The sequence below is a fragment of the Bidens hawaiensis genome, unplaced genomic scaffold, assembly GCF_021521415.1.
Source record: "Bidens hawaiensis isolate Kalapana, Puna unplaced genomic scaffold, B.hawaiensis_p1.1 tig00031221_1, whole genome shotgun sequence".
Taxonomy (NCBI): domain Eukaryota; kingdom Viridiplantae; phylum Streptophyta; class Magnoliopsida; order Asterales; family Asteraceae; genus Bidens; species Bidens hawaiensis.
This window is the reverse complement of record NW_027495266.1, coordinates 136,262-149,130: the sequence shown is the minus strand read 5'-3', so window position 1 is coordinate 149,130 and position 12,869 is coordinate 136,262. Positions and strand designations below refer to the sequence as shown.

General features: G+C 35.9%; 1 protein-coding gene across 1 annotated transcript; it reads right to left on the bottom strand.

The window, feature by feature from the left end:
- Window positions 1-1,446: 1,446 nt before the first annotated feature.
- Window positions 1,447-6,234, bottom strand: LOC143581898 (nitrate regulatory gene2 protein-like). The gene is made up of 4 exons (XM_077064581.1): window positions 4,949-6,234; window positions 4,605-4,789; window positions 2,595-2,818; window positions 1,447-2,516 (listed from the first exon to the last, which is right to left on the bottom strand). The coding sequence occupies exons 1-4, from the start codon at window positions 6,222-6,224 to the stop codon at window positions 1,727-1,729; spliced, it is 2,475 nt and encodes an 824-aa protein (XP_076920696.1). The 5' UTR covers window positions 6,225-6,234; the 3' UTR covers window positions 1,447-1,726.
- Between the last annotated feature and the right edge of the window lie 6,635 nt (window positions 6,235-12,869).

The window sequence follows — 12,869 nt, the reverse complement described above, 5'->3', positions numbered from 1 at the left end:
TGTCATATCAATAATAGAGAATCTTTGTGTGAATTGCTATGTGTTTATCCCTTTGATTAGTGTTTCAGCCATTAATCATCGTATAGTAAACATCATGTGAATGTCGATCCATCTCATGTTCTTATAATGGATGCATTGAACTTGTATTTATAGTGGAAAAAGAAAAGGTTACCCATAAAAGTTATGCATGCATTTTGATTAGTTAAAATGGTCAAACAAGGTGGATGGTGGTGGAAAAAGTAAGAGTTATCCATTAGTTTAAAACACCCCTTTAGCTTTGGTTGTTTGGCGATTTGGATCCCTGAAGTTCGTTTTAAGTCGTTTTTAATAATAAAATGGTGTTTTAAGGCACTGTAAAGGGTGTTTTCTTGATTCAACAATTGTGAAACATAAATGAAACATAAATCCCAATATTGTATTAATAACGAATGATTCGAAAGGCAAAATGGGTCGGGTTCCGATACAAATACAAATACAAGTTAAACCGAAAATGACGAATATCACACAGACACACACATACATATATATATATATATATATACCTGCAAAAGATCACCAAATAATCAATTTTACTTTTCATCTATTAACATGAAAGTATAATACATGCTCTAAGTAAAAATATTATGATCAAACCAGTTATATAAACTCACCAAAGGTACCAAACTCGAATTAGACATGATGCATAATCATAATTTACAAATGACTAGTAATAACATGCATGAGTGACAATATAGATTGGGTTTGGGGGGGGGGGGGGGATTAAGTAAATAATTACCAGAATAATTGTGAGAAAGGTAAAGCTATTGGATTGAATCAGATGTGTGAATCTTGATAAAAGAAGCCCTTAATATATGCATGTAACAGTATCAGATATTGAAGAACACGTACGTTTTATATTTCTACATGTGGTCTTGTTCTGTCAGAATAATTTACTTCAAGTTATATTTACTTTTTAACCCTTAGATTTGAATTATTTATCTTTTAAATATGTATATATATAACTTTTTAACCCTTAGATTTGAATTATTTATCTTTTAAATATGTAATATTTGATGTACGTAACTTGAAACCTTTTTTTTCTTTTCCAGATTTTTTAATTTCTTTTTATTATTCATGATTTTATCCAAATAATAAAATTTAATTAAATTCCCACCCACCTACATTTTCTTTCCAGCAAAAACTTGGGATATCCAGCCCATTATATTATCACATCAGTAATAAATATCCATCCATGATAATCTATTCAAACAATTATTCATTAGTTTCACACTTCATGGATTGGCTGGTTGACAAGAGATGATACTTAAACTCATCAACCACCATAGCTCCCACAACCTTTCACAATCATATTCACTTATTCTCACATTATACAAACAAGACAGAAATATTATTTATATTACACAAAATATATATCAAATAGTCATGTATCATATGGAAAATTGAATTGCTAATACAAACCAAGTTTTACATGCCTATACATACCCCTATTGTCTTTCTCTCCCACATTCATATCTACATCTTATAACATCCCAAAACCATACATATATAAAGGGTCATACAATACACAATCAATCAAGTTTTGAACTACGAAAACCGCATAAGCACATTATGCGGCTCGCATAGTTTCATATTAAATTGGTTATGTATTGAACGTGTCCTTATATAGATATACGTATAATTCAATGAATTATAATCAAAACTTTTTCGTTTATACCAGTAAAAAGAGCTATTTAATCTCATAAGATTTGTTGCAAACAACCTCAAGTGCCTCCATTATCAAACCCGAAAAGCTTGTCATAGCTTGAAACACACCTGGCAAACCCGTTTGAATATTATTCAAAGTCATAGCTCGTGTCACCTCGACCGCCTTTGAGTGCCTAACCATTTCCTCCTCAACCCGTCTCTGATACGCCACGAGCTCGGTCTTCTTTTCAGCTAGCGGGTCCCGCGCGTCCAACCCGTGCCCGGTATCTTGCCCAGTGCCCGGGAGTCCGAGCCCGACCATAGAATAAGAGTGGTAATATTTCCTCTCTATACTTCTCAAAGAAGTCATTTTCTTCTCGAGCTCTTTCGAAGCCGACTCGGTTCGTTTTTTCACTTTCCGTTCTTCAGCTTGTTTTAACGAAATCGAGTGGACAACGTTTATGAAGCTTTTAATGGCTTCGGATGCCACCATGTCGGGTACCCGATCAAGGGCTAGTTTCCACTCGTCAAAAACTAAGTAAACATCCGACTGTTGTGATCCATTAACGTTTAATTCTTCGGTGTTAGTGGGAAGAAGACTCAGTTTGAACCATTGATGAAGAGATTTGATGAAATCTCTTTGAAACTTAATAAGGCGGCAAAAACTCGTGTGCCAGGCGGACACGGCCGCTTCAAGGTCACGGGTGGCTTGGCGGTGGAGGTCGGAAGTTGACGTGCCTTTGGTTAACTGGTTGACTAGACCCCGGACTTGTTGAACCACATGGTTTTGGACTTCATGGCATTGGTGCATTGATCTCCACATGTACATAAACCTGCATAAATCAGACATATGTGAGTATTCAATATCAACATTGTTTGAGAAACAGTTACTACTCGGTTAAATAAATTACCCGTGACAAAGTTCAATAAGTTGTGGAACAAGGTCAGAATCGCGTAGGCCAACAATGGCGGTTGAAGTGGTTGAAGCAGCTTGAGACGTAACGAGTATTAGTGATTGCAGTTTCTTTATGGATGCTTTTGTTTTTATCAGTTTACTTTCGTCTCCCCCTTTGTATTCTTGGCTTTGTAATAAAGATAACTTCTTCTCGTGCTCGATTTTAACTCCTTCGCGTGCCTAAACAATTTAGTTAAAATGGATAGATACGTAAGTTTAACTTGGAAACTTTCTATAACAAAAATGTTGCCGATTATACAAAAATCCTATAACACGACAGATAATCACAAGTGACCTGCTCTGCCGACCATTTAAAACAAAATAAATATTTGAATTTTTTTTATTCAAATTAATATTTTGACTGTTGTAAAAGATTACAACAAATGAAAGCATGACACGTCTCAAAAAATGTACTTTTGTGCCTATATGTGCATATACTTCGTATATTTGCACCATACTTATGCAGTTATGCGCCCATTTTGGTGCCAAAAACCATTTGCGCCAAAAATAATCCTTTTGTGCCCATTTTGAGCCAAAAACCTACTTTTACTCCCATTTTTGTGCTAAAAATACTTAACACCCATTTTGTGCCAAAAATACTTTTAGGCACAATTCTTGTGCCAAAACTTTATGTGCTCATTTTTGCACCAAAATCTATACTGCCTATATTTGTGACAAAAACTTACTTTTATGCCAATATTTGTGCCAAAAACTATACTCACACCCATTTTTGTGCCAAAATACACGCCATTGTGCCCATTTTTGTACCAAAAATGTACTTTTACTCTTTTAGGCTGATCTTGTGCAAAAAAATGTACATTTACTCTTTTAGGCTCATTTTGTGCCAAAAATGTACATTTGCGCCATTCGACGCAGACCAAACCAATCACATTACGACATGTGTCATAAGAGGGTCGTGCAACATATCTTGTTGGCGTGTCTCATCGATATTGGTTTCCCTTAAAACTTAAAATTAAGTTAAAATTAAAAAGTCTATGGCTATTTGATCTAAAATAGGTAGTCAACTAGGCTATTTTATATTCACTTAACAGCGTCACAAACCACTTCAAAACATAGGAACAAGATAAAAGAGTATTTCATATTGCTGTAGCCTGCAAATCAAGTAGTCATGTACAACAAAAAAAACTTGTCTTTTAGTATGTTGACAGGCGTACACATGGCCCACCGGCCTTCTATTCCAAATTTGATCACAGACAAAGATTGATCCAGGTTGTCATGCTGGATCAGACCCCTGGTTACTACTTAAAAGGGTAGTTTGGTCATTACACAACAGACTTTATCCCATCTCATTTTCACCTAGACACAACTGTTCAGGATAGTTAACATGACTCACAAACTGTCATACTAGATGAACTGCCATATGTTACTTACCAGGGGCACTTTGGTCCATTACCTAACAGGCATAGCACAGTAAACATATTATATTCATGACACCCTTATTTATACACAGGCATAGCACAGTATGTCATGCTTGGTCAGCTTACCAGCTAAAACCTTCCATGACTCAGTATCATACATAGTACAAGATTAAGACTAAAAAAGGGCTTTTTGGTCATTTAACAGCAAAGCATAAAACTTTACTACTAACAAAGGGTATTTTGGTCATCAATAAGCAGTTATAATCTGGATAATAATAGTTCTTTCAAGTTTCAAGATGCCTTCTTCAATAACACTATGGATAAAACTGTTCAAATGCGGTGATTTCATTGAAAAGAAAAAACAATGGTCAACATCTATGAATCCCTATTGACCAGGGTCATTTTAGTCATTCTACATCCCCCAACACCCACCCCACCCCACTAAAGATTATCATCATCAAAAGGCAACTTTTACCCACCATTAAACATCTTTTTTCAAGATCTTGTTTAAAAACATTTCACAAAAAGATGCCCTTATAAATAAAGAAAAAAAAACAAAATCAATTAATATCTAAATAATAGTTTACCTTAACTTCTTGGTACAGCTTCATCTCCCAAGCCAACAACCGGTCCAGAGTCGAACCGAGACTCTTCGACCCGCCCGGTTCACCAATTGAACCCGGTTCAAACCGGTACTTAACCGCCAATGGCGGTTTAGATGTCCAGCTGGAACTCAAATTACTCAACACCCCACTCGAATGATACACCGTCTCTGCAATAAATTCACTAATAATATCAACAATAATAGTAATGTTATGACTCCAACTTATTGTCCGTTTGCTTCTGTTTCAATGTAAACACTACTTATATCTTCCGACAATGATAATAATTTAAAACAAATCTATTAAAACCTAAAATTAATAAAACTTACTTTTCAATTGCTGGAAACTCCGGTCGAGCTGAGCTCGACCGGTTTCCAGCATCTCCGACACTTGTTCGCCGGCATCAGCCGCTTTATCGAAATACTCTTTTATCGACGCAACGATCTCCGTTAAATCTCGATGCCGAATCACCATTCGCATATCGTTATTATCGTCCTGCTGACCGGTCTTCCAGCTCGCCGAAGACGACGATCCCACGTTTTCAGACCTCACCGATTTAGTCTCCATTGAATACTTCGATTTCGCAGCGGACGGAGCTGGACCCACCGACTCGTTGTGAACCGAGGATCCGAAATTAGATCGACTCTCAATCTCCGATCTGGAATCAATTTCTCCTTCTTGTTCTTCTTCATTGGAAGTTGAACTTGTAGTACTGTAATGATCATGATCCCATTCACTACATTGCACCTCTTCTGGGTCTTCTTCTTCTTCGTCTTCTGATTCCGATTCAATAATATTATTACTATGATTATTATTATCAGTTTTGTGATGATGGTATGATTTTGTTGAATAATTAGCTGAATACACAGAACCCTTATCGGAACTGGGTTTTTTGTAACTCCTGTGTTGTTCTGAATATGAATGGATTGATGACGTGTCGTCTTCGGATTCGACGAAAGTGGGTTTCCGGCGATTGAAGTATTCGGAGTCCGGCGGCGACGGCGGGTAAAAGTTTTCCCAGTTCCAGACGGAGGAAGCTTGTGACGGCGTTGATGCGTAATTGGGTTGTGCGTTGTAGGTGTATTGATCTGGGTTGTAGCTGTAGTTAGCTTTAGGTGGTGAATAAGAAGCTTCACTTGATTCCGATAGTATATGAGGCAGTTTCATATCGGGTTTCCCTAACTTCCGGCGCATGTGATTATTCCGGTGAGTATCTCCGGCGAGAATCTGCGGGAGTTTTGCCTTCGCCGGATAATATTCCGGCACCGGTGGAGTTGGTGGGTGGTGGGAATGTGAGGAAGGGGGTTTAATTGGGTTTTTAAATTTTTGCTCCGGCGAATATTCCGGCGGTGGGTGGTGGGAATGGGAGGTGGGTTTGGGAGGATTAGGGAGGAGGACGGCGGGAGTGTGGTGGGCGACGGAGAGGGGTTCGCCGGCGGCGAATGAGGAGAGGGCGGAGCCGGTGAGTTTGAGGGAACGGAGGTAGTCGGAGTGAGCGGCGGCGAGGTGGTGGCGGGCGTAGACGGCGTCTTTCATTAAACGACGGCGTTCTTTGCAGCGGCGGACGGAGTCCTCGTTGCCTAGCTTGGAGGCGGTGCAGCCCATGTGGGAATGGGAATAATAATAACGGAAGGTGACGGTGGAGCTATGGTTTCGGGATAATAGGAGAAGACTGATTTAGAAAGAGGAATGTGGTGGCAGAGTGATGAGCGTGTGTGTCCTTGTTAACTAACAAAAACGGGAATTTCTTTATTTACTTGTTCTTTTTTTTTTTTTTTTTTTATGAACAAGTTAGAATAAAAAGTGAAATTTCAATAAATTGCTCCAAATCATTTTAATACATACATTTTGATCACCGGTAAGAAATTCATTTTTTTTATAAAAAAAAAAAAACCGTAACTTTTATAAACGAAAAAACCCAAAACAACAACCAGCCATCTCCACAAACGGAGAGCAGCCGCCAAAAAAACTAGAAAACTACACAAACAAGAAATTACACCACTTCGACCAATCTATTTATTAATCATGGGTTACTTAAACAATCCAATTTATTTATTATTTATTTATTTGATATTCTACTCTTAGCCACCTAACAAATTTATTTTAACTTGTAAAGCTATATATATTATTGTCATTTTCATTTTGATTAGGGGTGGTAAACCAGTTTAGTTGTGAATTTAATGGTAAAGAGTTAAATCTTGATAATGTATAGTATTTAGCTGTTAAAAAAGAATTAGTGTTATGGGTAATTCTTCTGGTTCTTCATTATTCATCACATCATTGTCGCTCAACTTTTTTTTTCATTATTCAAATCCATCACTCTAGCGTATTTTATACTTCATTCTTCACCTTATATATATATATATATATATATATATATATATATATATATATTAAAACTCATGTGGTGGTTAACTCACAAAATTTACCATTAATGAAATAAGTCAATAGCAAGTTAAGCATAACCTGATATGCACACAAGGATAAACAGTTGCGGTTTTAAATACTAGATAATAAATAAATATTGTAAATATGCATATATTCTCCCAAAAGGTTTAAAACTAAGTAAAAAGAGGGGAGTGATTACTCACCTCGGTGATTAAGCGAGTAAACCAAGAGAATGATTAAACGATTAAAGTTAACGCGATGAGTGATCTGACCCAAACAGACCTGAGACGTATACATAAGAAAATAAAGTCAAAACCGAGAACATATCCGTTGGAATCAATCCAAACGGATGTATAGAACTTTGGTTATGAGATTTTCAGCAAATAAGCGAGCTGGTACTGACCAAAATCCAAATAGGGAGTCCGGAGTCGGGTTTTGGTTAGTGCGCTCAAAACTTCAAAACAAACAAAAAAGTCTTCTGGCCCGAAAGCTAATTTTGACCAGAAGATAGAGAAATCGAATAGTCAATATCGTTGACTATTTTGCTCTTAAATGAGTCGGAGTAAAATTGACGCGGTAAATCCCTTCAATCATATAAATTGATTGAGGACTTTTGTAAAGACAACTTACCCAAACGGGGATTAGAACTAAGAGAAATTCATGTTCAACGAGGTCTTAAAGCTTGAAAGTCAACGACGGCTTGAAAAACTTGATTAATCTTGAAGAAACCGACAATGGAGAAAAGAAATTTCGAGGGATAGGAGGAGGATGGCTGGACTTCAGTAGTTTTGTAATAGCCCAACTACCACCACACCATAATATTGTTCGCTTTGGCCGGGATGTACCACCATCGCCTCACAGATTTACTTTTGGTTGCCCGGGTGGTCACCCGTCCTCATACTTACCCCACATGAGCAGACTTAACTGTGGAATTCTCCTCTCATTCCACTACCATTAAGCGCCCAAAACGCGTAATGATGGGGAATGTATCCATCTCCTTATAAAGAAGGCTTAGTTTTCATTCCCAACCGATGTGGGATGTCACAGTTCACCCCCTTTAGGGGTCCAGCGTCCTCGCGAGACCTGGCACCACCGGTCCAGCCCTGGCTCTGATACCATCTGTAACGACACAGCTACCACCGCACCATAATATTGTCCGCTCTGGCCGGGACGTACCACCATCGCCTCACAGATTTGCTTTTGGTTGCCCAAGTGGTCACCCATCCTCATACTACCGCCCACCTAAGCATGCTTAACTGTGGAATTCTCCTCTCATCCACTACCATTAAGCGCCCAAAACGTGTTATGATGGGGAAGCTATCCACCTTCTTATAAAGAAGGCTGAGTTCTCCTTCCCAACCGATGCGAGATGTCACAAGTTTTTAGGGTTTAGAGGTGTTTTTTTATTAAATATTGAGTGTTATAATCTATTTATGAAGAAATCCACTCGATTAGGAAACAAAATAAGCTATTAATGAGAAAATCTGGTATAATAACTAACCAAATTCGGTTTGGACAACAATAAAACGAATTAGTATTTTTTACAACATGATTAGATATCTTGGAGCTTAAGTTTCGTTATTTTAGTCGAAAATATGCAAAACTAGTCCATGTATTTCCATAAATGCGATTTTTAGCCGTTTTAAGCGATTTTAAAGGTTTTTAAGCATAGTTTAACGAGTTTGAAAGTTATAGATCATTGGCTAAATCGAAATTTTGTAACGCATTGGGGCATCCTATTGGTAAGGCGATTTGGGCCGATTTATCAGATTCTAATATTATTGAGCGCTTTGGCCATATATACAAAGTTAAATACTAATAAATTTAAGATTTTAATAATTTAAAAGATCCGAAACATATTCCCGAGTCGGGTAAACGAATACGAATTCAAATACGAAAAACCCGAGCTGTTACATTAATCAAGTAACATTTATAAGTGTTCATGGTTATGGCTCGGTTTAAAATTTTGAAACTGTTTAAAATGGTTATTGGTGTGGTCTCACAGTTGAATTTTTTGCTTTCGGTCGATTGGTCGGTTTCAAAATTTTCAAACTGTAGCTAATGGTTTGGTTCGCGGTTTATACCGAAAACCGACCATATGAAACCAGACCAGGCTATAAATGTTGATATGTTTTTATAATTTTATATACATAGGGATAAAATATAATTGAACATTTTTTTAAATACAATTAAACTTGGATACTACAAATTTATATTAATCTAATACTAATATGATTTGATGTGTTTGTTCTTGTTATTATTTCGCCTCCCAGGTCTTCCTCTAATGTTTACCATATATGTGGCTAAAATTATTATTCTTCATATGATCCTCTAAAGTATCATATTTTGTTGATACTTAGTTATGATTGACGGTACAACCAAATTAATAATTATTTTAAACAAAATTTATTATTAAAGCTTAAACTGTAAAACCAAATCGGAACCCGACCAATAGTAACAGTTCCGTTTCAATTTTCAATGGTTATGTTTTGATTTTGGATGACAAAAAACGGTACTAAAGGTTAGTCTCACATGTTTAACTTAAAAACCATAAAAAACGGCATTGAATCCCTACGTAATATATTAGTTTGCTTAAATTGAAAAAATAATAACAATTTTAAATTCAAATTAAAAGAATAAAATATCCTTTTAAAACGGATACATAAACTTTTGGTGATCGATGTGAAGGTAATCTTTACATGGCATTTGGGGTGTTCAAAATTTGATTCAAATTCGAAACATTCGAAATTCGACTCGATTCGGATTCGAATATGAAGATTCAAATTCGATTTCAAAATATTCGAATTCGATTCGATTCGTATTCGAGTATAGTAATCGAATACGAATCGAATAAGAATTCATGATTTTTTATTCGATTCGATTCGAAATTCGAATTCAAATTATATAATATATTAATATATATTTAATTTGTTAATTTGGGTCAAATCCTTAAATAATAAATGTCAAAACATAATAATAAATCCCAATAACCCATACTGATATTTCTTAATTTTGCCAATACTTAATTTTCAACTTATTTTCATGTGGTATTGTAGCTACTTTAAACTTATATTTATGTGTTTTACATTGATGTTTATGATTTTTGAAGTTTTTGACATATGTGAACTTGAATCAATTCAAATTTATTCGAATTTGATTCGAATTCGAGTTTCAAATACGAATAAAATTGAATTTCGAATATAGGATGTAATACGAATACGAATCGAATAATCCAACTTTTAAACGAATACGAATCGAATACGAATACCAACAAAAAAATAAATTATTCGAATTATTCGATTCGATTAACTTGAAAATTCGTTATTCGATTCGATGAACACCCCTAAGCCATGAGCACTAAAATATAAATACATCTATAAAAAATAGATGTATTTATAAGTTTAATATATAACTTAAGGTAGCATGCATAAAAATGACATTTGTTAGTTACATTTGTAACTAATGCCCGACAAGAATTTTGCTTCATGACATGAAGTTAAAATAACTGGGGTAATTTACCAAGTTTAAAAAGTGTTCCAATTAGGTCACTCAACTTTAAAAAGTGTTTCAATTAAGTCACTCAACTTTCATATTTTATTAAATCAAAGGTTTTAACATGTTTTTTTAACGTTTTTAATTTTTGATTCACATAGAAAATCTTTTTATCTTTTTTTTGATGTTGACGTTGAGTGGCGACGTGGATTTTATTTTTTATTTTTGAATTTTAATATAATTAACGTTTTTTAATTTTTTAAAAATATAACTACATATATTGCAAATTCCGACCCTCACATCTTATTCTCCATTTCTTTCTTAACAAACAAAAAAATCGGTGAGACTCGATTTGAAGGTTTAGTGACCCGATTTAAGAAAAATATGCATGAGTGACCTAATTGAAACACTTTTAAAAATTGATTACTATTCTATAAGATATTACCTAAGTTGTAATACATAAAAATACTTTCGGATATGGTATGTTCCGATAATTTGAATGTGTACAAACAAATGTATTTATGATCCACCGCCTTTTTATGTTGTCAATGAAGTGGGGTGCTTCACAAATCACACAATAAATGAGGCTACGATTAAAATCAGTTTTTGAATTATTGTATTATAAGATGACTTGTTTAAACAATAAAATTCTTCTAGACATGCCTTTACAAAATATAAATTGTTCTGTCTTTTCGACCCTTAATTATTATTTTTAACTAATCTGACTACTTGTACGGTATGATAACATTATTAAAATAGAACAAGTGTGAAGCAGAAAAGCTACCTCCTCCAATCCTTACACCTCTGAAAAAAACCAGCCCGAAAAGTATCTTCTATTAACATGTGAGGCCCTCTATAGCAATAAGAATAACCGTGTGGAGTGGTGGAGTTTCTATGAGGATGTTATGCGTCATGTGATGCACGTCATTACAAGGGCTTTATGACTAAAATGAATGTTGTGGATAGAACCCATATTAATCATTATCTCTTTATTATTATTATTTATATTATTATTATTGATTAAAAATAATAAAACCAACCAACCAATCAAAACAAACACCCCCCCCCCCTCCCTCGTCGTTTTAAGGTAAGCCCCAACCCCCCTCCCCTTGAAATACGGGCTCCATTTGATGGGATGACGCCCCACTACGCATGACCTAATAATAACAAAAAAGAAAAAAAATAAGACAATAGCGAATCTCCCTGACAAAGACCCCTTCAACTCAGGGGGGTGTTTGGGATTGCTTATGTAGTAAGAGGAAAAGTTCCATAAATTACACTTTTGTAACTTATTAACTTAATGAAAAGTTATAAGAAGGAAAAATAAAGAATCCCAAATACCCCCTTAAAACTTCTCTTTTGGGCTTCTGTTTATTAAAACGAGTGTCCTAGCGAAAGACAAACAAGCACAAATCGACATCAAACACTTTTCTTCAAACCCAAGGAGAAACACTATCGCACATTGATAATCTCAACCGGGCGAGTCATATGCCTTGACGAAATCCAAATTCAATAAAAGTAATTTGCCATTAAAAACGTTTGAACTTATCCACAGTTTCATAAATCCATCTAAAAGTTGGCTCCCTTATATAAAATATGATAAGCATTTTAGACATGATAAAAGCAACAAATCATATTTTGACTTATTTCAGTGACTAAAATTTGTGAGACATATACTCTAGATAGGAGCGTAATCGATTCATCAACCGTGTAATCTTTGTCAACTTTTCAAAAGCCTCTCTAACATCTAAATAATAAAAAAATATTCCTTTAAACACCGAGTCCGTGTATTGTGTTCTAAAACTACAAATCTTTAACATGCTCATAATTGATTTTTCGATGATCACTGATGTTGTTAACTTGTGGCTTGGGGGGCTTTGTCCTAAAGTTCTAGCGGAGTTCATTGCTTCGGCACCGTTGACCCCCCTGTTGAAGCCTGACAATGGAATTAGACCCATCGCGGTTAGGGGCATTTGGAGAAGATTGGTGTCGAAAGTCGCTATGCGTAAAGTGGGGAAAGAGGTGGCTGCTTATCTAGGGGATTTTTAATTCGGGGTTGGGATCCCTAATGAGGCGGAAGCGGTACTGCATAGTGCTAACAGGTTTCTGAGCGCATTCCATTCTGACGGGTCCCTGGCTATGCTCACTATTGATTTTTCTAACGCCTTCAACGAGGTGGACCGGATGACCCTTCTCAGGGAAGTTAGCTGCAGATGTCCATCCATCTTCCCATGGGTCCAGTTTTTATATGCTCAGCCCGCCAGTTATATGTGGGGATACTCATATTGGGGATTTTACTGGGGTGCAACAAGGGGACCCCCTTGGCCCTCTTCTATTGGCGCTGGTCCTCCATCCGCTCATCCTTAGTGT

Excerpts from the sequence above, each read along its gene's own strand:
- LOC143581898 (XM_077064581.1), bottom strand. The coding sequence starts at position 6,224 with ATGGGCTGCACCGCCTCCAAGCTAGGCAACGAGGACTCCGTCCGCCGC. Across the intron at positions 4,790-4,948 it reads GAGTTTCCAGCAATTGAAAA|AGACGGTGTATCATTCGAGT; the intron begins GTAAGTTTTATT and ends AATTTATTGCAG. Across the intron at positions 2,517-2,594 it reads CTTATTGAACTTTGTCACGG|GTTTATGTACATGTGGAGAT; the intron begins GTAATTTATTTA and ends TGATTTATGCAG.